Raw genomic sequence first — 24,552 nt, 5'->3', positions numbered from 1 at the left:
CAGCGGTCTCATCTAGCAGAGTTTATCTTACCTGCGTCAAAGGAGTCTTGTGATATTCGCTGCTCGTTTTTCCCCTGTTTACATATGTCAGCCATCTGCTTTTTTGTTGTCATTTTGTCAGACACACTTATCCAGAGCAACTTACAGGAGCAATTAGGTTTAAGTGCCCTGCTCAAGGGCACATCGGCAGATGTTTCACCTCGTCTGCTTCGGGATTAGAACCAGCGACTTTTCGGTTACTGGCCCAACGTTCTTAACCGCTAGGCTACCTGCCACCCCTGTGTAACTCAACCTCCAGCTGTCTTCCCCTGACCCCCACAGCCTGGGAGAAAAACACCTCATTGCAAGAACTCTCTCTTGTTCTTTCTTTATCGTTTTCTCTCTTTAACGTTCTCTCTTTCTCTCTGGGTTTTATTTCATGAAGTACCAGTGAGTTCGAAGAAAGAGTGTGCTTCTTTCCTTCTTTCCGCCATCTGTCCCTGACAGTGCTATGTTAATGGTTGGAGTTAGCAGATGGGTGGAACATCAACAGAGTGGACATGAAAGGCTGTGTGTGGCCGGAGGGACTGAAGCCACTTCTGACAAACGATGTCTGCCTTTTCTGTGTCTGACACACATATGCCACGTTAGCCAATTAGGAGCAATTAGGCTGGCCTCTTCCAAACATCCACTGTAAAAGAGATGAGAGGAGAAAAATGAGAGAGACGCTTCTATTTTTGTCCGCAATATTTTTGCGAGTGTAATTAAAGTGTAAAATAGCTCGCTTAATATGCACAAATATTTGCCCTGTTATTAAAATGGGCAAACCAGAAAATAATTGTCATTGAATTTGAATATTGTTTTTTGTTTGCAGAGATCGAAGCGAAGGAGGCTTGCGATTGGCTGAGAGCGGCCGGCTTCCCCCAGTACGTGCAATTATACAAAGGTAAATATCAAATAGTAATCCTCTCAAGCCATCAAGCACAATCTATTACAGTACACACCACATCCACATGTTTGCTCATCCATAACAAGCAGTGTCATATCACACTTTCATTTGCCTTGTTTGCCTCTCAGATTGCAGGTTCCCCATTGATATAGACTGGGTAAAGAGTGATCACAGTTTTCTGGATAAGGATGCACTTGATTCACTCTGCAGGTGAGTAGCTGGACTTTACATCCACTCTCTCCTTGTTCTACTGATGAAGTGTGTGCAGTGCTGGAAGACTTCATTGGGCTGGGGAAAGAGAGAGAGAGGAGAAAGAAAGAAAGAGAGAGAGAGATTGGAGAGAGAAAGACAGAGAGAGTGTGTGTGTGTGTGTGTGTGTGTGTGTGTGTGTGTGTGTGTGTGTGTGTGTATGGGTGCGTTTGTGTGTTCGTGCGTGTGTTTAGGAGTGGGTCCCATGCTGCTGTGTTTGTTTAACCACCATGCTTCTCCTCTGCTTACAGGAGATTAAGCACTTTAAACAAATGTGTGGAGCTGAGGTTGGAGCTGGGCAGATCAAAGAGACGGGTGAGTGAGAGTGAACGCCGTGGAACACCAACATGGCAGCTCTGTCAGAGACACAGCAGTAACCAGAGGAAAAGCTCCTAGTTAGCATTTAACACTTCGATTTCCACTGATATCGATGGCTAGATAGATAGCTCCACCTACCTCCAAAACCCCTCAAAACTTAAATAGTCTTTGTTTGAGAAAGTGCAGAGAAGAATTAGGGTGAAAAAACTCATCTAAAATTAATCATGTTGCATAATAATGTTCTACTTAAAGGCCCAGTGCAGTCAAAAACTAGATTTACCTGTCTTTTATATACATTTCCACACTATGAGGTTGGAATAGTACTGTGAACTTGTGAAAATGATGATAATACCCTTAGTGTAAGAGCTGCCTGAAATTTTAGCCTGTTTTGGTGGGATTGAGTTTTGGCCTTCCATGTTGACATCACCATGCGGTAAATTAGTTCATAGACCAATAAGAGAGTTCCTAACCTCTCTGCCATTAACCTCTCCTCCCCACTCAGACCACTCCCAGACAGTACAAGCAACATTTTTGCTTGAGAAATTGCTCTTTGCTAAGAAGCTATTCTTTACAGTGGGGAAAAAAAGTATTTAGTCAGCCACCAATTGTGCAAGTTCTCCCACTTAAAAAGATGAGAGAGGCCTGTAATTTTCATCATAGGTACACGTCAACTATGACAGACAAAATGAGAAAAAAAATCCAGAAAATCACATTGTAGGATTTTTTATGAATTTATTTGCAAATTATGGTGGAAAATAAGTATTTGGTCAATAACAAAAGTTTCTCAATACTTTGTTATATACCCTTTGTTGGCAATGACACAGGTCAAACGTTTACTGTAAGTCTTCACAAGGTTTTCACACACTGTTGCTGGTATTTTGGCCTATTCCTCCATGCAGATCTCCTCTAGAGCAGTGATGTTTTGGGGCTGTCGCTGGGCAACACGGACTTTCAACTCCCTCCAAAGATTTTCTATGGGGTTGAGATCTGGAGACTGGCTAGGCCACTCCAGGACCTTGAAATGCTTCTTACGAAGCCACTCCTTCATTGCCCGGGCGGTGTGTTTGGGATCATTGTCATGCTGAAAGACCCAGTCACGTTTCATCTTCAATGCCCTTGCTGATGGAAGGAGGTTTTCACTCAAAATCTCACGATACATGGCCCCATTCATTCTTTCCTTTACACGGATCAGTCGTCCTGGTCCCTTTGCAGAAAAACAGCCCCAAAGCATGATGTTTCCACCCCCATGCTTCACAGTAGGTATGGTGTTCTTTGGATGCAACTCAGCATTCTTTGTCCTCCAAACACGACGAGTTGAGTTTTTACCAAAAAGTTATATTTTGGTTTCATCTGACCATATGACATTCTCCCAATCCTCTTCTGGATCATCCAAATGCACTCTAGCAAACTTCAGACGGGCCTGGACATGTACTGGCTTAAGCAGGGGGACACGTCTTGCACTGCAGGATTTGAGTCCCTGGCGGCATAGTGTGTTACTGATGGTAGGCTTTGTTACTTTGGTCCCAGCTCTCTGCAGGTCATTCACTAGGTCCCCCCGTGTGGTTCTGGGATTTTTGCTCACCGTTCTTGTGATCATTTTGACCCCACGGGGTGAGATCTTGCGTGGAGCCCCAGATCGAGGGAGATTATCAGTGGTCTTGTATGTCTTCCATTTCCTAATAATTGCTCCCACAGTTGATTTCTTCAAACCAAGCTGCTTACCTATTGCAGATTCAGTCTTCCCAGCCTGGTGCAGGTCTACAATTTTGTTTCTGGTGTCCTTTGACAGCTCTTTGGTCTTGGCCATAGTGGAGTTTGGAGTGTGACTGTTTGAGGTTGTGGACAGGTGTCTTTTATACTGATAACAAGTTCAAACAGGTCTGTGAGAGCCAGAAATCTTGCTTGTTTGTAGGTGACAGAAATACTTATTTTCCACCATAATTTGCAAATAAATTCATTAAAAATCCTACAATGTGATTTTCTGGATTTTGTTTTCTCAATTTGTCTGTCATAGTTGACGTGTACCTATGATGAAAATTACAGGCCTCTCTCATCTTTTTAAGTGGGAGAACTTGCACAATTGGTGGCTGACTAAATACATTTTTTCCCCACTGTATATTTTTTGACCATTTTAATTGAAAACAATCACATTTAGGTACTCATTGTTACCCTGAAATTATTTGACTTTGAGATAAAAACGTCTACATTGGACCTTTAATGTTCTCAGAGACTAGTTATCTCAGAATGTAGTTCTCTTTGTGGAAGATAATAAAGAAGGAAAATATATTTAAAAAATATTTAAAATGATATATATATTTACAAAAATATATATGGGGGATTGGAAATTATGCAGACAATTACATTGATAGAAGCCTAAATCTATCTGCAATATTAAAGCTGATCTACCCCCTAAAAAAAAAAAAAAACATGGCTCATACAGTACCTTGATTGTCTTCTTGTAATTCTTAGTGGGAGGAGTCAGAGGATGAGGATCCCTGTGCCATCAGCACCAAATGGGCCTATGAGAGGCGGACGAGGCGCTGGCATCGCCTAGAGGGGATGGGCTTCCTGTGTTCACCGGACAGCCATGATATGTCCCCGTGTGAAGCCAACGACCGCCACGAGGTCTGCTCCCTCCACAGCACCAGCAGCACCGAGAGCGAGGGCCGTGAGGGCCCCAAGACTGCCACTGACGACCAAGAGACCAGCAGGAGCTCGTCTCGCTGCTCTTCCACCAACAAGACCATGTCCCTGGACACGTCGTTCAGCGGGCCCCCCTCCCCAGGGGGCGAGATGCCCAGCTTCAGCAGTGCTGAGGAGTGCTTCCCGGACAAGCCCCCCAGGAAGAAGGGCCCCAGTCTGCTGAGGAAGATAGAGAAGCTGCGTCTGAGGGGCACGTCCACCCTCTGCTCCCCAGGCCACAGTGGCCACAGCAGGACCAGGCTGGTCATCTCTGGCCCCGTGCTCCAGGAGGGTCTGGATGTCGAGCACAGGCTGAGACGGCTGCAGTGCCTGGACATCCCCACCCTGCAGGACAGGGATAGGGGCCGGCCGGGCAGCCAGGCCTCCTCCTCCTCACCATCCTCCCCCCACTCAGGCAGCAGCAGCCCAAGCCCATCGGAGAGCAGCAGTACTGTCAGCACCCCCAGCCCCATCAGCAAGGTACGCAGCAACTGCAAACGAACCGGCGGGGTCCGAGAACAGCTCCAGGGGGGTCTCCAAAGAGGCCCGGTCAGAGAGCTCCAGGACTACAAGAACGAGAGGAATAACCACGAGAGCCTGGTCTTCCAGATTCCCCAGGGGCACAAGCCAGGAACGTTCCCCACACCCCTCACCCACAACAATGTTCTGTTGCCCATTGACAACACCTCCGTCAACTGGAGGACTGGGAGCTTCCATGGGTACCGCGGGCGACGGAGCAGGGGGAGCGCAGCGGCCAAGGACCAGGATTCCACCTGCTGCAGCCCCCCAGCCTCATTGGACCACCGGGCCAGTATCTATGACAACGTGCCAATAGGCCAGGTGATTGGCCAGGAGGTGGAGCATCACAGGGTGGCGGACACAGGGGATATCAGCGAAAACAATGATGTGTTCTCTGCGCTGGACAGCGTGATGGAGCGTATCAGCGGCCTGCAGCAACTCGTCAACACCTGGACGGACAAACTGTCAGAGGACGAGGACTCTGACTCTAACCGCGGCTCCACCCCCTCTCCCTGCCCCTCCTCCTCCTCCAACCACATCTACCTGGAGATCAAGGAGGCTGAGGAGCTGGGGCCGGGAGCCGTAGAGGGGGAGGGCGATGTAGATGGTAACAGGGAGAGCCTAGAAAAAGAGTCTGTGGATGGAGATGACACCGAGGCCCAGTCACTACCACGCAATATCAGGTGAGAACAGGCTGGGGAGAGAATGACAGCTGGCCTGAGCGCTCATTAAGAAGGCATATTGGAAGCTTATTACTCATACACACAGATCCATTACTTATGTCATTGTATCATTGAGTATAAAAATGAAAATAGGTTTTGAAAAAAGTCATATTGTAATTGCATGAACTCTATCACTGAACACATTTTTGTTCTGTTGTGTCTGTTCTACAGACGGAGCCAGCACCACTGGTCAAGCGAGCAGAGCCTTCCCTCAGTGACCCCCAGCAGCCCAGGGGTTGAGGCCCAGCCTGTCTCTCACCTCCACCTGCTGCAGAAGCTCTCTCTGCTTAAACTCACCGCTCTCATGGACAAGTACTCCCCCTCCAGCAAGCAGGGCTGGAACTGGTAAGGAATGGGAGGGAGAAGTGAAGAGGGGGGAGAGGGAGGGGGGAGAGGGAGAGGAGAGATGGGAGGGTATGGGTAAGGTAGAGGTGAGGGAGAGAAAAGGAGGGGTTGGCCAGAAGAATCAGGGGAAAGTGGAAGTGCGATGGATGCAGCATGTTTAGAGGGTCATTCACTATTTATGTGAAGTTTCAACCTTGCCTCTCACAAGACAAAACACAGGATGCTTTCAGAGCAATAACCCCCCCCCCCAAAAAAAAGGATATACAATTTGTTCAGCATCTGAAAAAGCCGGCATGACAATTCCTGGGGAAATTATAGACAGGTTCTCTTCGTTTCTTTTGGATAAGGTCTGTAGATGGGTAATATTTGATATGTATATTATATTTTATGTATATTATTTATATATACCACACATGCGACCTGTGATAAGACTATGTAATTTGTATGTTAACAAAGTCTATTAACTGAATATCTGACTCCATAAAGATGATTTAGCAATATGCAAGAGACCATAGTTGAGTTACAGTAATAGAAAGGTCAAGACAGGTTTGAGAATGGAATTCTAAATGCAGGTTTATTTAATTAACATTGTAAAATGTATGGTTTCACATACAAGCCATAAAGCTTAAGTTACATAGCATTAACAAGCATTACAAGGCATTATTCCAGGCATGATCAGAGAGGGAGAGAGAGAAAGAAGTCACAGCCTGAAAGGCTACGCCCCAAAAAGTCCCTGGGGTGGAGAGAGAAAGAGAGAGAGTGCATCTCACCAGCACAGGTCAGGAACAAAGACGAGAAAGAACAATGATTCTAAGACCCTTTTATAACATCTGAGTTGTTTGGATTCAAAATCTGAGTTGTTGACTTTTACTATAAAGGTAACCTCCAATCAAATATCAGACCTACAGGATGTAAAGACAACAGAACCTCTGCTACCCAGAGGTGTGACAGAATGGGGGTTGGAGAGATAATGCAGACAACACAAAGGAACCATTGCATACAGTTGATAAGAGTCACTTCGGGGGCTTGGCCACCCTACAGTCTATAGCGTACCCTGCTGAAAAAACTGCATAGACCAGCATAGGCTGGTCATGCTGATCACCAGCCTTGGCTGTGTTTTTGCTGGTGACCAGCCTTCGCTGTGTTTTGGAAACTAGTGACCAGCATACCAGCATGTGTTTTGGACGGTGGTGACCAGCATAAACTGGTCACCAGCGTACCAGCATATGCTGGTCTCCAGAAAAACCAGCATCAAGGGGATTAAATATTTAAGACAGTACATTACATATATCATAAGGCCTTACTTTGAGGACATCGTTTTCCCCTAATACAGTGGTAAAATCAGGCCTGAAAGTCACATTATACTGGCTTGCAAAGTGATGTTTAATTCCTATTGTAATCCAGCCAGAGTGGGGATATCCAACAATTGGAACTTTTACTCACCCACAATCTGCATTCAGAATGACTGCCAGGGTTAGAATGATGAATAAATGAGACTACCTAAACCATCTAAATTAGAACAACGATGTCAGTAACGGGTGAAATAAGTCCAAATAACAGATTGGATTAGTTTAGAAAAATGTATGTTATTTATCTTTATGTAGCATAAGATTAATGAATCAATCAATGTACATGCAAAAACACAAAACACAAAAAAATAAACATTCTAACTGCAATAGAGTTCTAAAAATCTAACTGCAATAGAGCATGCTGGGGAGTATGGTAATGATGGGCGTGGTTTTACAAGACTAGCTAGCTAGACCATTCTGGACCAGCATAGATCAGCATGGACCAGCTTGGTCACCAGCACACCAGCATCACCAGCATAAACTGGTCACCAGCATACCAGCTTGACCAGCTGGTCAGCCAGCCTAACCAGCTAGCCCATGCAGGTCAGATCAACATGGACCAGCATACACCAGCATGGACCAGCTTGGAATTTAGGCTGGTCCATGCTGGTTTTTTTAAGCAGGGTAGGTACACTCCCATCTAGCTCTTGGAGGGGTGTGTCTAGTTACATTTCTGGCATTGGCCAGGCCTCAATAGAGCCCCACAGTGGAGTTGTCATAATACCAATAAAACCTAGCGGTCAAACAGGGAAATGGTTCCAATCATTGATAAAAGTCACCTTGTCCTAGAGAGGTTTACATGGTTATCAAAACGTCATGCCAGGGTAAGCCTACACGAAACACAGCCCTTATTTGAAGTGTTTCCCCCCAAAAAATGAATGGTGGAAAAACGATTGGAACCATTTCACTATTTCACCTCTAGGTGTTATGAGTATTTTGTCTCCAACTGTGGTACTCTATGTGTTTTAAAGGGTTAAAGGGAGCTTGGATCCAAACCGATTCTACTTTCTGACAAAACATCTGTTTACATTCCCAAACAAAGGGCTCTATTCAATCCGTATCACGGAAGCTCAGCGTTACAGTGTGATTTGAAATTTAAAGGCAATGTTCCCGCATTAGCAGAGACTGCATTCACGGTCAACGCTGCATATGTCGGCTCAATCGGAAATTATCTTAACATTTATATCGCGCAATCTATAACACTTCAGCGATACAGATTGAATAGAGCCCAAAGTTTTCCTGCATTTTTAGGAACATTTCATCTCGACGGTTGACGGCAGTGACCTCAAATAGCATTACATGCGATGATGTATGACAACTCAGCACATCCCAATCAGTTTTGTCAGAATTAGTTATTACTTTTCATTGTTTGTAGCTATTTCCTCACCAATGTTTCGAAACCTGATCTCCAAAACTTGGTTACCCCACTAATAAAGTGTTTGACATTATTCCTTTGTGTAGCCAACTGGAGGAAAAGTGATTGCTTAAGGCAAGAGGACAGGGTAATTGACTTTTTGAGAGCAGAGTAATTGGGCTATTTGTTTTAACAATCATTGAGCTAACTACAAAAGAAATAACCTACTCCAGTCTCTCTTCGCTTTCCCATTGATCCTGTGCTTCAGTATTCTGCACCCTCACTGCAGTGGAACTAGCTTCATTCCAGACAACTGGTGTCTGGTATTTGCTGTGGCCAAACACCTTTCCCCTTTGCTTTGTCTCTACATACACACAGGTACACACACACATGCACTTACTCACACACACACACAGTCTTGCGCAGCTAACCTTGTGGGGACATACAATTCAGTCCCATTCGAAATCCTATTTCCCTAACCCCTAACCCCAAACCTAACCCTAACCCTAACCCATACCCGTACTCTTACCCTAACCCTAACCCTAACCTTAAACCAAAAACCTAACCTTAACCCTAACCGTAGCTCCTAACCCTAACCCTAAAGCTAAACCTATCTCCTAACCCTAAACCCTAGAGTGAGACACACAGAGAAAAACACACATGCTAACACTGTGACACACACACAATCACATTAAATCACTGGCAGAACACCATTAAGGTAATGAAATGAGGTGAACGCAGCAGATATCTTTTAATTGAACAGCTGAAGACTATAATGGAAATGCTGCTTGTAATGGGAGAGAACACTATCAACGAGAATCATGCTGTATGAAAATGTGTGAATTTAATTCCAGTAGTTGGTTCATTTCTGCAATCATACATTTGATTGGCTCTGAAGCTCGCTATCTCAAGGTGCCTGAACTTGATTTATGGAAGAATAATGAGAGGGAGGCTTTAAATTGTCTTCATGTTATCTCCTCGGCTACACAGGCCGCTACCAAAACAACCTATTCAGTATATAAACCAATTGGGCTTTAAAATAAATGTCCTGTGTGCCCACATGAAAAAATACTATAGTGTATACTATGGTAGGAATACTATATTTTTGCAGATTTTACTGTAGTATTTACTGTAGTATACTGTAGTATTTACAGTTTACTATAGTATAAATACTGTAGTAAAAAAAAAAAGGTACATACTATAGTAATTAGTGTAGTGTTTTTGGGAACTGTAGTATACTGTAGTATTTACTGTAGTGTTTTTGCGGACTGTAGCAAACTGTAGTATACTGTAGTATTTACTGTAGTGTTTTTGCGGACTGTAGCGGACTGTACAGTCGTGGTCAAAAGTTTTGAGAATGACACAAATACTAATTTTCACAGTCTGCTGCCTCCGTTTTGATGATGGCAATTTGCATATACTCCAGAATTACATGAAGAGTGATCAGATGAATTGCAATTAATTGCAAAGTCCCTCTTTGCCATGTAAATTGATTTAATCCCAAAAAAACATTTCCACTGCATTTCAGCCCTGCCACAAAAGGACCAGCTGCCATCATGTCAGTGATTCTCTCGTTAACACAGGTGAGAGTGTTGACGAGGACAAGGCTGGAGATCACTCTGTCATGCTGATTGAGTTAGAATAACAGACTGGAAGCTTTAAAAGGAGGGTGGTGCTTGAAATCATTGTTCTTCCTCTGTTAACCATGGTTACCTGCAAGGAAACACATGCCGTCATCATTGCTTTGCACAAAAAGGGCTTCACAGGCAAGGATATTGCTGCTAGTAAGATTGCACCTAAATCAACCATTTATCGGATCATCAAGAACTTCAAGGAGAGAGGTTCAATTGTTGTGAAGAAGGCGTCAGGGCGCCCAAGAAAGTCCAGCAAGCACCAGGACTGTCTCCTAAAGTTGATTCAGCTGCAGGATCGGGGCACCACCAGTGCAGAGCTTGCTCAGGAATAGCAGCAGGCAGGTGTGAGTGCATCTGCACGCACAGTGAGGTGAAGACTTTTGGAGGATGGCCTGGTGTCAAGAAGGGCAGCAAAGAAGCCACTTCTCTCCAGAAAAAACATCAGGGACAGACTGATATTCTGCAAAAGGTACAGGGATTGGACTGCTGAGGACTAGGGTAAAGTCATTTTCTCTGAGGAATCCCCTTTCTGATTGTTTGGGGCATCCGGAAAAAAGCTTGTCCGGAGAAGACAAGGTGTGCGCTACCATCAGTCCTTTGTCATGCCAACAGTAAAGCATCCTGAGACCATTCATGTGTGGGGTTGCTTCTCAGCCAAGGGAGTGGGCTCACTCACAATTTTGCCTAAGAACACAGCCATGAATAAAGAATTGTACAACTTCTCCCAACCATCCAAGAACAGTTTGGTGACGACCAATGCCTTTTCCAGCATGATGGAGCACCTTGCCATAAGGGAAAAGTGATAACTAAGTGGCTCGGGGAACAAAACATCAACATTTTGGGTCCATGGCCAGGAAACTCCCCAGACCTTAATCCCATTGAGAGCTTGTGGTCGATCCTCAAGAGGTGGGTGGACAAACAAAAACCCACAAATTCTCCAAGCATTGATTATGCAAGAATGGGCTGCCATCAGTCAGGATGTGGCCCAGAAGTTAATTGACAGCATGCCAGGGCGGATTGCAGAGGTCTTGAAAAATAAGGGTCAACACTGCAAATATTGACTCTTTGCATAAACTTAATGTAATTGTCAATAAAAGCCTTTGACACTTATGGAATGCTTGTAATTATACTTCAGTATACCATAGTAACATCTGACAAAAATATCTCATAACACTGAAGCAGCTAACTTTGTGAAGACCAATACTTGTGTCATTCTCAAAACTTTTGACCACGACTGTAGTATACTTTTGTATTTACTGTTGTGTTTTTGGGGACATTACTGTAGTATTTACTAGTGTTTTTGTTTTATTATCTTTTTCCATAACCTGTAGGTAGGTAGGACTGGGTTCTGAATGGAGAGTTCAGAGCTTCTGCTCTTTTCTATAACCTGTAGGGAACACAATATATGGTCTATACTTGGCATGTAGGTTTCAGTTTTAACCTGTTTATCTTCAACAGCAAGCCTTGACCTCCGTCTTGTATTGTTTGTCTCCCCTCAGGACGTTCCCCAAGCCCCCACGGAAGGCCAAGGCCCAAGAGCTGAAGGGCAGGAGGGTGTTTGGTGTACCCCTCCTCCACAGTGTGCAGCAGACAGGGGAACCTCTACCCCCCAGCATCCTCAAGGCCATATTCTATCTGAGGACAGAGTGTCTCGATCAGGTACTGGACTCACTTTAACCTCCTGTACCACCAGTAGATGTACATTATGGCTACCACTGGCTACCACTACCCTGGCCACCAGCTCTGCACCCTCCGCTGCAACTTGCCCATGCCCCCCCCCACTTCTCCTTCACACAAATCCAGACAGCTGATGTTCTGAAAGAGCTGCAAAATCTGGACCCCTACAAATCATCTGGGCTAGACAATCTGGACCCTTTCTTTCTAAAACTAGCCGCCGAAATTGTCGCAACCCCTATTACTAGCCTGTTCAACCTCTCTTTCGTAACGTCTGAGATCCCCAGAGATTGGAAAGCTGCCGCGGTCATCCCCCTCTTCAAAGATCCAAACTGTTACAGACCCATATCCATCCTGCCCTGCCTTTCAAAAGTTTTTGAAAGCCAAGTCAACAAACAGATCACCGACCATTTCGAATCCCACCGTACCTTCTCCGCTATGCAATCCGGTTTCCGAGCTGGTCATGGGTGCACTTCAGCCACGCTCAAGGTCCTAAACGATATTATAACCGCGATCGATAATAGACAGTACTGTGCAGCCGTTTTCATTGACCTGGCCAAGGCTTTCGACTCTGTCAACCACCGCATTCTTATTGGCAGACTAAATAGCCTTGGTTTCTCAAATGACTGCCTCGCCTGGTTCACCAACTACTTCTCAGATAGAGTTCAATGTGTCAAATCGGAGGGCCTGTTGTCTGGACCTATGGCAGTCTCTATGGGGGTGCCACAGGGTTCAATTCTTGGGCCGACTCTTTTCTCTGTGTATATCAATGACGTCGCTCTTGCTGCTGGTGACTCTCAGATCCACCTCTACGCAGACGACACCATTTTGTATACATCTGGCCCTTCATTGGACACTGTGTTAACAAACCTCCAAACGAGCTTCAATGCCATACAACACTCCTTCAGTAGCCTCCAACTGCTCTTAAACACTAGTAAAACTAAATGCATGCTCTTCAACCGAACGCTGCTTGCACCCGCCCACCCGACTAGAATCACTACTCTCGACGGGTCTGACCTAGAGTATGTGGACAACTACAAATATCTAGGTGTCTGGTTAGACTGTAAACTCTCCTTCCAGACTCACATTAAGAATCTCCAATCCAAAGTTAAATCTAGAATCGGTTTCCTATTTCGCAACAAAGCCTCCTTCACTCATGCTGCCAAACATGCCCTCGTAAAACTGACTATCCTACCGATCCTTGACTTCGGCGATGTCATTTACAAAATAGCCTCCAACACTCTACTCAGCAAATTGGATGTAGTCTATCACAGTGCCATCCGTTTTGTCTCCAAAGCCCCATATAATACCCACCACTGTGACCTGTACGCTCTTGTTGGCTGGTCCTCACTACATATTCGTCGCCAAACCCACTGGCTCCAGGCCATCTATAAATCACTGCTAGGCAAATCCCCGCCTTATCTTAGCTCATTGGTCACCATAGCAACACCCACCCGTAGTCTGCGCTCCAGCAGGTATATCTCACTGGTCATCCCCAAAGCCAACACCTCCTTTGGCCGCAATTCCTTCCAGTTCTCTGCTGCCAATGACTGGAACAAATTGCAAAAATCTCTGAAGCTGGAGACACTTATCTCCCTCACTAACTTTAAGCATCAGTTGTCAGAGCACCTTACCGTTCACTGCACCTGTACACAGCCCATCTGAAATTAGCCCGCCCAACTACCTCATCCCTATATTGTTATTTATTTTGCTCATTTGTACCCCAGTATCTCTATTTGCACATCATCTCTTGCACATCTATCATTCCAGTGTTAATACTAATTGTAATTATTTTGCACTATAGCCTATTTATTGCCTTACCTCCATAACTTGCTACATTTGCACACACTGTATATATATGTATTTCTGTTGTATTTTTGACTTTGTTTTGTTTTACCCCATATGTAACTCTGTGTTGTTGTTTTTTATCGCACTGCTTTGCTTTATCTTGGCCAGGTTGCAGTTGTAAATGAGAACTTGTTCTCAACTGGTTTACCTGGTTAAATAAAGGTGAAATAAAAAAATTTATAAAAATTATTCAAGAAATAGTTAGGGTCAGGCTTTAAAGGGACAGTTCACCCCAATTTCTAATTTGGTTAGATGTTTTCATACATAAAATTATCTAATACAACCCCCCCCCCCCTCAGGTGGGTCTGTTCCGTAAGTCGGGGGTGAAGTCTCGTATCCAGTACCTGCGTGACATGGTGGAGGCGGACCCAGATGGTGTGTCTTACCAGGGCCAATCAGCATTTGATGTGGCTGATATGGTGAAGCAGTATTTCAGAGATCTACCAGAACCTGTGTTCTCCAGCAAACTCTGCGAGTCCTTCCTGCATATCTACCAATGTAAGTGGACAGAATCTGCGTAACTGACTGACTGTACTACCTAATCATAACGTCAATGATGGTTAAGTAGGCATTGTGAGACCAGTTTTGGACATTTTTATAGTATAATCAATCCTATCCACCACTCCAGTCTAACATCTCTCACCCCTTCCTCATCCTCCACAGACTTCCCCAAAGACCAGCAGTTCTGTGCAGCCCAGGCGGCCATCTTTCTCCTGCCAGATGAGCACAGAGAGGCCCTGCAGACACTCCTCCTCTTCCTCCGAGATGTGGTGGGCTGCGTGGATGAGAACCAGATGACCCCCACCAACATCGCTGTGTGCCTGGCCCCCTCTCTCTTCCACCTCAACACCCTAAAGAGAGAGGGCAACACAGCCAGGTATGGTGCACTGCCTTCTGGAAAGGAGTAAGACGTCAAGTTATAGATGCTGATCTAAGATCAGTTTGGTGGATTTGGCCCTTATGGTTGAAGTTAGGATTGGGGGAGTGTAAGGAGATCCTGGAACGGTGCAACTTCTAGACGAGAAGAGTTCTGGAGATCTGGGTCCCACATTGTTAAAGTTATATAATTCTTACCAGCTTCCCCCTGATGCTAGGACAGCAGAGTCCTTGCTCCATCTTCTGAAAAACATCTGAAAACCTACCTCTTCAAAGACTTCTCAGTCCCCCCAAACCCCCCCACCCCCCCCTCAAAAAAGCACTTACACTTGTATTTTCCTACAAACACTGATTTGCCAATAACTTATTTATTTAGGAAAAATGTACTTACTACGACTGTGATATGTGGTTGTCTCACCTAGCTATCTTAAGATGAATGCACTAACTGTACGTCACTCTAGATAAGAGCGTCTGCTAAATGACTATAATATAAATGTAAAATGTCTTACGTTGTTGCATAAGATTACTCCGGTGCTCTTTGCTTTGTGTTCATCGCCACAACGGCAGGTTTTAATTTGTCTGTTTTTGAAATGTTGTTTTAGTTTTTCCTACTTATGCTGCATCAGATTCATGGGTTGTTTAAATTCCCAGAGATTACATCAACTGTAGTAATCTAACCAAAGCCCTATTTCCCTGTGTGGTAATGAATAGCTGTCGGCTGGGTTTAGTTTAATGGCAGAGTGAGAGAGAGAGAGAGACTTATGTAACCCTGCCGAATCTCCCATCTGGCCTTAATGTTTCTCAGATAGAAGAGATCTTATATCTGTAATATTATTCAGCTGGTTACTGCAAGAGAATGAGAAGGAGAGAGAGAGGGAGGAGGAGAAAGGGAGGGAAAGAGGGAGAGCGACAGGAAAAGGGAAAGAGAGAAAGAGGGAGGGAGAGAGAAAGAGATGGTCCAAGTGTGAAACAGAGAGAGATATTTGAGAGAGATGGTGACTCATTTTTTAAAACACATCAGTCTTAGAACTTTCTTTTTGACTCTGGCACTCTCATTAGCTTCACAAGACTGGTTATCTGTAGTTGTTGGCTCTGAAGTGAAGTGCTGTGAAGATAGACGCGCGCACACACACACACACGCACACGCGCACGCACACACGCGCGCACACACACACACGCACACACGCGCACGCGCGCACACACACACGCACACGCACACACACACAGCTCAGCTGCACACACTCTGCTGACATCCTGTATTCTGACAGCATGTCGAGAAGTTCCACTTCACATCAAAAAGTGGCATTGTGGACCAAGTGATGTCATATAGCACAGGCCTGATTGTGTCCTCCTCCCCCACCTCCTCCTCCTCCTCTCGTCATGCCAGCCTGTCCAGGGGAGCCAGTGGGCTCAACCATTTCCCCACAGGCTGTCAGAGTAGAGCACAGATGGAAGTCATAACACAACACAATACACACTCTGTATCTCCCTTCACTGGAAACAGAGCTATGCCTTGAAACACGTCACACATGTCACACTGGGAACAATGACCAGAACAAATAAACACGGACTGTTATGTTGTGGCATATTGTGCATCTAGGATACAGTGACGTTAGAAAATATTTCACTGCTTTGTTTTTTCTACATGTTTTTCTTGGTTTGGAAGTCGATGCTGACGTTGCTTTTTACATAAGCATTGAATAACAGTCTGCTTGCAAGGATCTCCAAAAACTGTAGGAGAGTATAGTGTAACGGCAAAACTGTACACCCTAAATCTTTAACTCTGATGTAATGACATTTCCTGTTTCTCTGACCTAGGTCGAGCCACAGGAAGTACAGCCTGGGTAGGCCTGACCAAAGGGACCTGAGTGAGAACCTGGCCGCTACACAGGGCCTCGCCCACATGGTGACAGAGTCCCTACGCCTCCTTCAGGTACACACTACAATACAGTTACACTACAGCCTGTTCTAGCCACACTAATTAACATAACGTGTGCCCAGCGTGTGGGTGCTACAAGACTGATCACAGCACACACCACTCTCTCATGAGTGTACTCTCACTGTGCAGTAGTACTTACTGTAAGTTAGAAAAAGCAGGCAGGCACTTCCCTATTGTTCATAACCGTAAACCAGGGATGGCAACTTTGATGAGGGTGGGGGCCACAGAAAAACGGAGGGGCCACAGTGGCTCGTGGGTCCCACATCCATAACCCCCCCCCCAACCATATTTCGAACTAAATTGCACCTTGTAAATTATATTATTCTAACTCTCAAAAGTAAGTTGAGACTCCGACTGAGTTCCTAAAAATGTAATTATTTATTTATGTATTTTTGTGTGAAATTGGTCCACGGGCCGCCATTTGCCCATCCCTGCCGTAAACCATTTGCAGGGGAAATTAAATGAAGAGGCACTCCATCTATGTTATTCATTTCAGTCAGCTCATTGCATTTACTTGATAATACAGAATAAAAATATTAGAAAATAAGAATTTATGAATGCCAACAACAGGCTATTAGTCACCATATCTTCGCTTGATGCAATAGCATATCGATTGGTCAAGAAGTCATACAGTATATCTTGTGACAGACGTTAACATGCAATGTTTAGTTCTGGGTGTCAAGATTAAGTAATATGTGACCTTATGTGAAAAAGTCTAGATAACTCTTCCTCTTTCTTTCTCTGATCCTTCCAGCTTCCAGAGTTCTGGCCAGACCAGAGTGTGCGTAGCCCCAGTGAGGAGGCTCTCTGGGTGGATGGGGGTCGGAGTTCGCCCTCTAAGGGTGGGGAGGAGGAGCAGGATGAGAGGGCCAGACTGGACCAGACCACCCAGCACCTGCTGAGAGAGGCCAGGGAGAAGAGCCAAGGCTGGGAGTCCTGCTCTGGACCAGACCACGTGGACCTGGCATTTAAGAAGGTGTGTGATGGAATCTGATGGAATTAATAAATGAATGAATGAACGACAACAAATGAATGGATGAATTAAGGAATTAACAAATTAATGAAATTGTTGTCAAAGATGTCAAATAACATATAATAGATACAAGTTACTGCTTGGTTACACTGACCCCCCTATGGTCACATGGTTGTGAAAAGTTTTTTCTGACAGCACACCAAAACAACAACACCAATAAAGAACACTGCAGACTATTAAAAGGGTTATTATGTATGAGTCAACATCGAAACACCATTGATTGTCCAGTTAGTCAGACCAATTAACCTTTTACTGCAGTGGACTAAATCAGGGTCACACAGTGTTTCTTGGTGTTCTTAAAAAAATCTACTTTGAAACGAAAGAATACACCTCACACACATGGTTATGGGCACACAAAAAAAAGTCCAATGTCAGATATGGAGTTGAAATGTATTCAATTTTGAGTTTGCATCCCATTATTACACTTGATATACATCACAGAAGACTGAAATATAACAAAACCGTTTGACATAGAAACACCAGATTTTCAGTGTTTAAAAAAGATTAATGTTTAGTAATTATGAAATTATGAAAAATATGAATAACATTACACCCATGAGGCCACTAGAGGGCGATTTGGTCATTTGACTGCAGGAAAGGGTTTTAAGCACACTGAGTATTTGAGCTAAGATATGTGTATAGTAAAAGGAGTTATTGAAGTTCATAATCAGGTTCTCACAATGGGTCTCACCCACTCTCCCTCTCCTTCCCCTCCCTCTCCATACCAGGTGGATGACGGCTGGCCGCTGCGGTTGTGGAAGGGCTCCATTGAGGTGGATGCCCCCCAGAAAGAGGCCCTCCAGCGGGTCCTGAGGGAGCAGGGTCTCTGGGAGAAGACCCTCAAACAGTCTGCAGTAGTCCAGACCCTGACCAAGGACACTGAGGTCTACCGCTACCTCCTGCAGGGCCTGGGACCCCGATCGCCACAGGAGCACCTCCTGCTGAGGTAATGAGGCGTTACCAGGCCAATACTGCACAGCGCTGCACGATGCTGCATGGGTCTTTAGGCAGGCTGCTGACTCTGTTGAGTAGAAGGGACAGATGAGTCAGGGACAAACAGAGTTCAGCTTGGACTTGAACACTCTGGCTAAAGTTGTTTTGACATGGTGCTTGTTGCTGTACTATTGCTACATGTTGGCATCACAGTGAATGATGAAAGAGCTAGTTTATACTAATCATGTTACATTAAAGTGTCAAAGTCAAAGGATTGTTGACCGTTTACTCAAACATCTAATCAAATGTTGGCTGAATATCTGAGGGTCTATTTCTCACGGAGCTCAATTCTGAAAGTCTGTTTTTAAATTAACCAGAAGAATCTCCTATCATTTTCTCATGCAGGACCTGGCAGTCAGACCCATCGGCTGGTCCTGTTTATGTGTCTGCTGTGTCTACAGAGCACCCTGAGGCCCCCATGGAGGGGGTGAGAGCCCAGGTCCTCTCTTGTCTCTACCTGGTAGAACCCCTAGGGGCCAAGAGGTCCCGACTCACACACCTCTGTCGCACAGATACCAGGTAGGCAAGACCGAGGGAGAATGTGAACGATTTGAGAGAATGCACAGTCTTTAAAAAATATATCCAGAGACACGCTTATTCTTTACCTTCTGTAATGAGGTATTCTCTGCTTTTGACTGCAGCAGTATCTCAAGTGCAATCACCGCCTCTCAAAAGAGACACACTTAAATAGAGAAGGAAAATAATGAATAGAAAGAAAAGCACCCCTTGTGCACACATTAGCTCTCTTCAAAGTTCCCTATAGATTTTCTGCTTCTTACATGAACAATTTATTCCCTGCATGGTTCTGCTGGGTTGTTCTGTAGACCACCGCTGTTTCCATTTGTTTCGGCTGATTTAATTAAACAAGCCATGCAATGGAAAACAGGTGTCTAGAAGCACACAGAGAGAGAGAGAAGGGGGAGGAGAGGGAGATAGAAAAGTGTGAAAAGTGTGAAAGGGAATGAGGGGGATGTAGAGAGGGAGAGAGTGTTCTCCCCCTGCATTATACATGTTAGCTATTGTGCTGCTCCAATGGACCATCATCAGTAGAAGTAGTTGACTACTCACTTAGGGCCCGATTCCGATTTAGGAATTTTCGCCTTTCCTACGCACACGTTTCCTATACACTTCTGAGTATTTGGTATTCAGACTTACCTTATTCAGTCGCGTAACGGGCTTTGCAGGTGTGGTTCCCTTGCGCACGCTGAATAAATGTAATTCAACCACTGAAAACCCTCACACTTGCTAGCCAACAGATTTTCTAGTGGAGTTTTCATTCAATGGGGTTTTCAGTACATTTATCTTAAGCCATCCCTTTAAATACGGTGTACATTTAATTAGAATTTGAGAGAACGGTTTCAGAAAATAGGGATCAATGAAAGAAAGCCATCTAAATACAGTATATGCATACTCGTCTCCATTTCAACACCAACTCCTCTTTTCAGTTCGCTGCAGCTAGCGACTGGAATGAGCTGCAAAAAACACTCAAACTGGACAGATTTATCTCCATCTCTTCATTCAAAGACTCAATCATGGACACTCTTACTGACAGTTGTGGCTACTTCGCGTGATGTATTGTTGTCTCTACCTTCTTGCCCTTTGTGCTGTTGTCTGTGCCCAATAATGTTTTTACCATGTTATGCTGCTACCATGTTGTGCTGCTGCTATGTTGTGCTGCTGCTATGTTGTGCTGCTGCTATGTTGTGTTGCTACCATGATGTTGTCATATCGTGTTGCTACCATGCTTTGTTGTCATGTGTTGCTGCCATGCTATGTTGTTGTTTTAGGTCTCTCTTTGTGTAGTGTTGTGGTGTCTCTCTTGTCGTGATGTATGTTTTGTCCTATATTTTAATGTATTTATTTTTATCCCAGCCACCGTCCCCACAGGAGCCCTTTTGGTAGGCCGTCATTGTAAATAAGAATTTGTTCTTAACTGACTTGCCTAGTTAAATAAAGGTAAAATAAAATAAATAAATAAAACTGGTAGATAAAAAAATAATCTGATTTTGTAGATTATTGAGGCACATTTTAGGGTTAGGAAAGACTGTATGAATCATTAAAAAAAACAGGTTTGGAGAGCTTTTACACACAAAATATATTGATTAAACAAAAATACAGTGGTTTGATTCATTCAGAAAATTGCCACATTCAGCTCTTTAACACATGGTAATGTTGGTAGTAGATTAGTGTACATAGAATTATAATACAATTAAGTATTAAGGGTGGCAGGTAGTTTAGTGGTTAAGAGCGTTGGGCCAGTAACCGAAAGGTTGCTGGTTCTAATCCCAGACTAGGTGAAAAATCTGTCGATGTGCCCTTGAGCAAGGCACTTAACCCTAATTGCTCCTGTAAGTCGCTCTGGATAAGAATGACTAAAATGTAATGTACAATAGTACTGTGGGTTATACCCTCATCTATTGCCTGCACTAACCATAGAACTGTGTAATGACAGAGCCAAGTATTGCGCCATGCGTCAGGTTCAAACTTACTGTTTGGTCTGTGCTCCGCTCCATAACGATTTTAATTAATTTTTATATTATCAACTGGTACTAATGATACTCAGCAACAACCACACGGCCGTGATGGTGTTTACAGAGGAAGCAAATGAAGGTAAACTAAACAATGTAATTAAATAGAATGATAAGGGCTCCCGAGTGGCGCAGCGGTCTAAGGCACTGCATCTCAGCGCTTGAGGCGTCATTACAGACCCCTGGTTCGATTCCAGGCTGTATCACATCTGGCTGTGATTGAGAGTCCCGTAGGGCGGCGCACAATTGGCCCAGCATCGTCCGGGTTTGGCAGGTGTAGGCCGTCATTGTAAATAAGAATTCGTTCTTAACTGACTTGTCAAGGTAAAAAATTAAAATAAAAAAATGATGTAGGCTATACCAACTGAGGGGAACTAACAGTAAATTGCCAGTTGAATATGTGTGGTTATTAGGCCTACTGACAGTAGATACTGTAGGGTGGCAGGTAGCTTAGTGGTTAAGAGCGTTGTGCCAGTAGCTGAAAGGTCGCTGGTTCTAATCCCTTAGCCTAATAGGTGAAACATCTGTCGATGTGCCCTTGAACAATGCACGTAACCCTAATTGCTCTGGATAAGAGCGTCTGCTAAATTACTAAAAATGTAAAAAATATTGGCTCATTTTTAACATGATAGAAATAGGAAACAATGAAAGTCGGGGTAGCATATAATTAAGACGTTCGAGAGTGCCCATCCCTGCAAGTTAAAAGGCTGTACAATTTAAATTCTGCATAATGGCACAGTATTTCATAAACTTTACTGTTGGAAAGTTGATATGCTTCAGTTTGCTGCCATATGACTGGTTTCACATTTGTCTCCAGCGATTATAAGGTAAAATATATCTAAAACAAGAGTTATTTATATTTACAATGCCCTTATACAAATGGATTACTAATTTACCTACTATAGCTCTTATCAATAGCTCGTATTAAGTTCTAAATTATAGTGCATGGAGAATGGTGTTATTTCTATCGGGAAAAAGTAGATACTTTATCCACTTGGAATCGGTTGGTTCGCTAGACCTTATTCATGGTTTCCTCTCGCGTAAAATTGGTGGAATTATTAGGCAATAAAGTCAAGGTCAGAATACGGTGTATCTGTAGACACACCTCCACCACGCCTTCATTTATCCAATCTCCATCCAAAACGAATAGCAGGTGAATAGCACACTATTCTCATGCTTAAATTCAAGGTCAGAATACGCATAGAGAGAGAAGTGCATAAAAGGAAATTACGTTCCATTTACGTGTGCTTAATTCGGGTCAGAATCGGGGCCTTAGCCACACTCATCACACTAGTTTCAATAAGGCAGCATAGAGATTTGAACGAGACGGTTTGCCAACAAGACAGATTCACACGATTATGATGATTATCTCTGCAGGGTTTTCTCACTTCATTACATCAGAACTGAGCGGTAACGGAGATAACATTTCTGCCTCATTCTACTCTCTTTAAATACTCATAGAAAAGAGCTTGGCGGGCCTAACGTATGGGCTTATTTGCAGTGCCAGTGGCATTAGGTTTTGAGTGCTCATTTTCTTATCATCGATAATAAACTCACAGTTCTTTGGTCTGCTGAGCTTAATAGCGAAAGCCAATGAGACTGATATCGAGGAAACTGAAAGTGAAATGGTCTTAGTCAGTGTATCTCATACACCAAGGTTTGGTTGCGTTCCAGGCAGACTATATTGCAATCATGCTACATCCCACTGGGCACAGATGTCATTGAAATGACGTGGAAACAAAGTTGATTCAACCACTGTGTGCCCAGTGGGATACAGCAACCCATGGTTGTTCATCACGTCATTTACTTTGCAGTCACGCATCCGATTGCTATATAGTATGATGTGGTTAGGTCTGGCAGGCAACTGCAATGTAGTCTGCCTGAAATGCAGCCTTTGTGTCTCTCTGACTGTGTTTCATCTGAACCCTGGTGACACTTCCTGTGTACTAACTTCCTGTTACTGTGTGTGATTTCCAGGGGCCGATCCAAGGAATGGCACAACAGAGTGAGTGGACACCTACTGGCCTCCAACCTTCTGTCCATCAGGGACTCATTCAGACCTGACCACAGAGAGACCAAGATCTAAGTCATAGCTCCGAGACAGAACCCAGGCCTCATCTACCCCGAGAGGAGGACAGATGAGGAGAGAACACAAACAGACAAACAGACAGAGACACAAGCCTCCAGGCATACAGCTGTAGCAGAGAGGACTGGAGGAGGGGGTGAAGGCAGGAGGGGGAGCTGAGAAGTTGTCTTAAACCCAAGACCTGATGTGAATTCCAGAAACCTCCTTTTTTAATATGGAGACAATTGCACCTCCGGACTCGCACCAGGGGTCGTCTGATGAAGTGTTCAGGCGGAGGCGGCAGAGCTTTGCATTATCAAGAATGACGCGGGAGCCTGTCACCATGATGAAACGTCTCATCCCATTTGACTGACTGTTTCAGGCGTAATGCATGGCAGGGGGGCCTCCGGCGGAGCACTGCCAGACGCCACAGGTTTTAAGAGTTAAAAACAGGGCCTGTGTAACAGTTCAAATATACCAAGAGCAAATCTACCTCTTTGGAGAGAAAAGCCTCGGTTGCATCACACTTTGAAGCGGGACAAAGTTAAGGATTCAGGAAAGCCTTGTCTTGCAGTTGGGAATTGGGAAGATTCTCTTGTACATTTGTGCCATTGTGGCGGATATTCTGTGAGGCACGTTGCTGTCCTCAAAATTGTACTCTGTATTTATTATTTTACTGTCAAAAGCATTGTCTAATTACTTAATTTTAGTTGTATGTGTGTATTTGACTTGACACAAGTGTTTCTCTGGTAATGTTGTAAACTTGTATCACAGTATACTCACTAAAAGGGTCAGTTACACTATGTTTATAGATGTACATATTCATAAATGTGTGGTTTATCTAATTACATTTGATTATTAAGTGCCTTTTATTATTCCTCAAAATTATTTAACAAAATATTTGTATTCAGAAATATTCAAATAGATTTACTTAAATATTGGTTTTCAAGCTTTAGGAAAACTGCAGCATACCATTTTTGTAATATGTGTGTGGAATCAAAATGACAACTGATTAAAATGTTGATTTCTCTAGTCTTCTTGCTTTGTGTGTGTGTTGTGATAGTCTGCTTGAAACCCAGCCAGCCAGTCACACTGATTGTTTTCTCTGAAGACCCTGAAATAGCTAACAGCCATAGGAAGATGATGTGTCACTCAGTGCTTTTATCACACAGAAGATTTACAGGGCTTATGATGATGTTGATTTCCAAAGACAAACATTCTCTCTCGCCCTCTGTTACAATATGCTTCGGAAATTATTTACGCTGTCAAACACACCCACTCGTTTCATATTTGCATAATTATATTTGCATATCTTATTGATTCCTCTCCTAGATCACATCTCCTAGAATCCCCTTTAAGCACCTAGTACCGAGGCATTCTCCTAAGATCATGAATATGCTGAATAACTGCATGTGAAGGGGAAGTAAAAATACCTCACATGGTTAGGCCATCAGGCTGGATATAAAAGGGGATTTTGTTGAATTTCTATAACAGTC

General features: G+C 44.0%; 1 protein-coding gene across 2 annotated transcripts in view; it reads left to right on the top strand.

The window, feature by feature from the left end:
* Window positions 1-24,088, top strand: part of LOC311135938 (rho GTPase-activating protein 7-like) — a gene marked incomplete at its 5' end in the record, with an annotated part of 97,030 nt that extends 72,942 nt beyond the window's left edge. For both annotated transcript variants that reach the window (XM_084169976.1, XM_084169977.1), the window contains 13 exons: window positions 854-925; window positions 1,057-1,138; window positions 1,429-1,492; window positions 3,965-5,379; window positions 5,590-5,763; window positions 11,600-11,759; window positions 13,922-14,120; window positions 14,286-14,499; window positions 16,317-16,431; window positions 17,192-17,413; window positions 18,199-18,416; window positions 18,809-18,982; window positions 22,969-24,088. In XM_084169976.1, coding sequence (XP_084026102.1) covers window positions 854-925; window positions 1,057-1,138; window positions 1,429-1,492; window positions 3,965-5,379; window positions 5,590-5,763; window positions 11,600-11,759; window positions 13,922-14,120; window positions 14,286-14,499; window positions 16,317-16,431; window positions 17,192-17,413; window positions 18,199-18,416; window positions 18,809-18,982; window positions 22,969-23,077 — 3,218 coding nt within the window. In that variant the 3' untranslated portion in view covers window positions 23,078-24,088. The remainder of the gene's footprint in view (window positions 1-853; window positions 926-1,056; window positions 1,139-1,428; window positions 1,493-3,964; window positions 5,380-5,589; window positions 5,764-11,599; window positions 11,760-13,921; window positions 14,121-14,285; window positions 14,500-16,316; window positions 16,432-17,191; window positions 17,414-18,198; window positions 18,417-18,808; window positions 18,983-22,968) is intronic.
* Window positions 24,089-24,552: the final 464 nt, after the last annotated feature.

The sequence above is a fragment of the Coregonus lavaretus genome, assembly GCF_964263955.1.
Source record: "Coregonus lavaretus genome assembly, chromosome: 10".
In the NCBI taxonomy this organism is placed as follows: domain Eukaryota; kingdom Metazoa; phylum Chordata; class Actinopteri; order Salmoniformes; family Salmonidae; genus Coregonus; species Coregonus lavaretus.
This window is presented reverse-complemented; position numbering and strand designations above follow the sequence as displayed.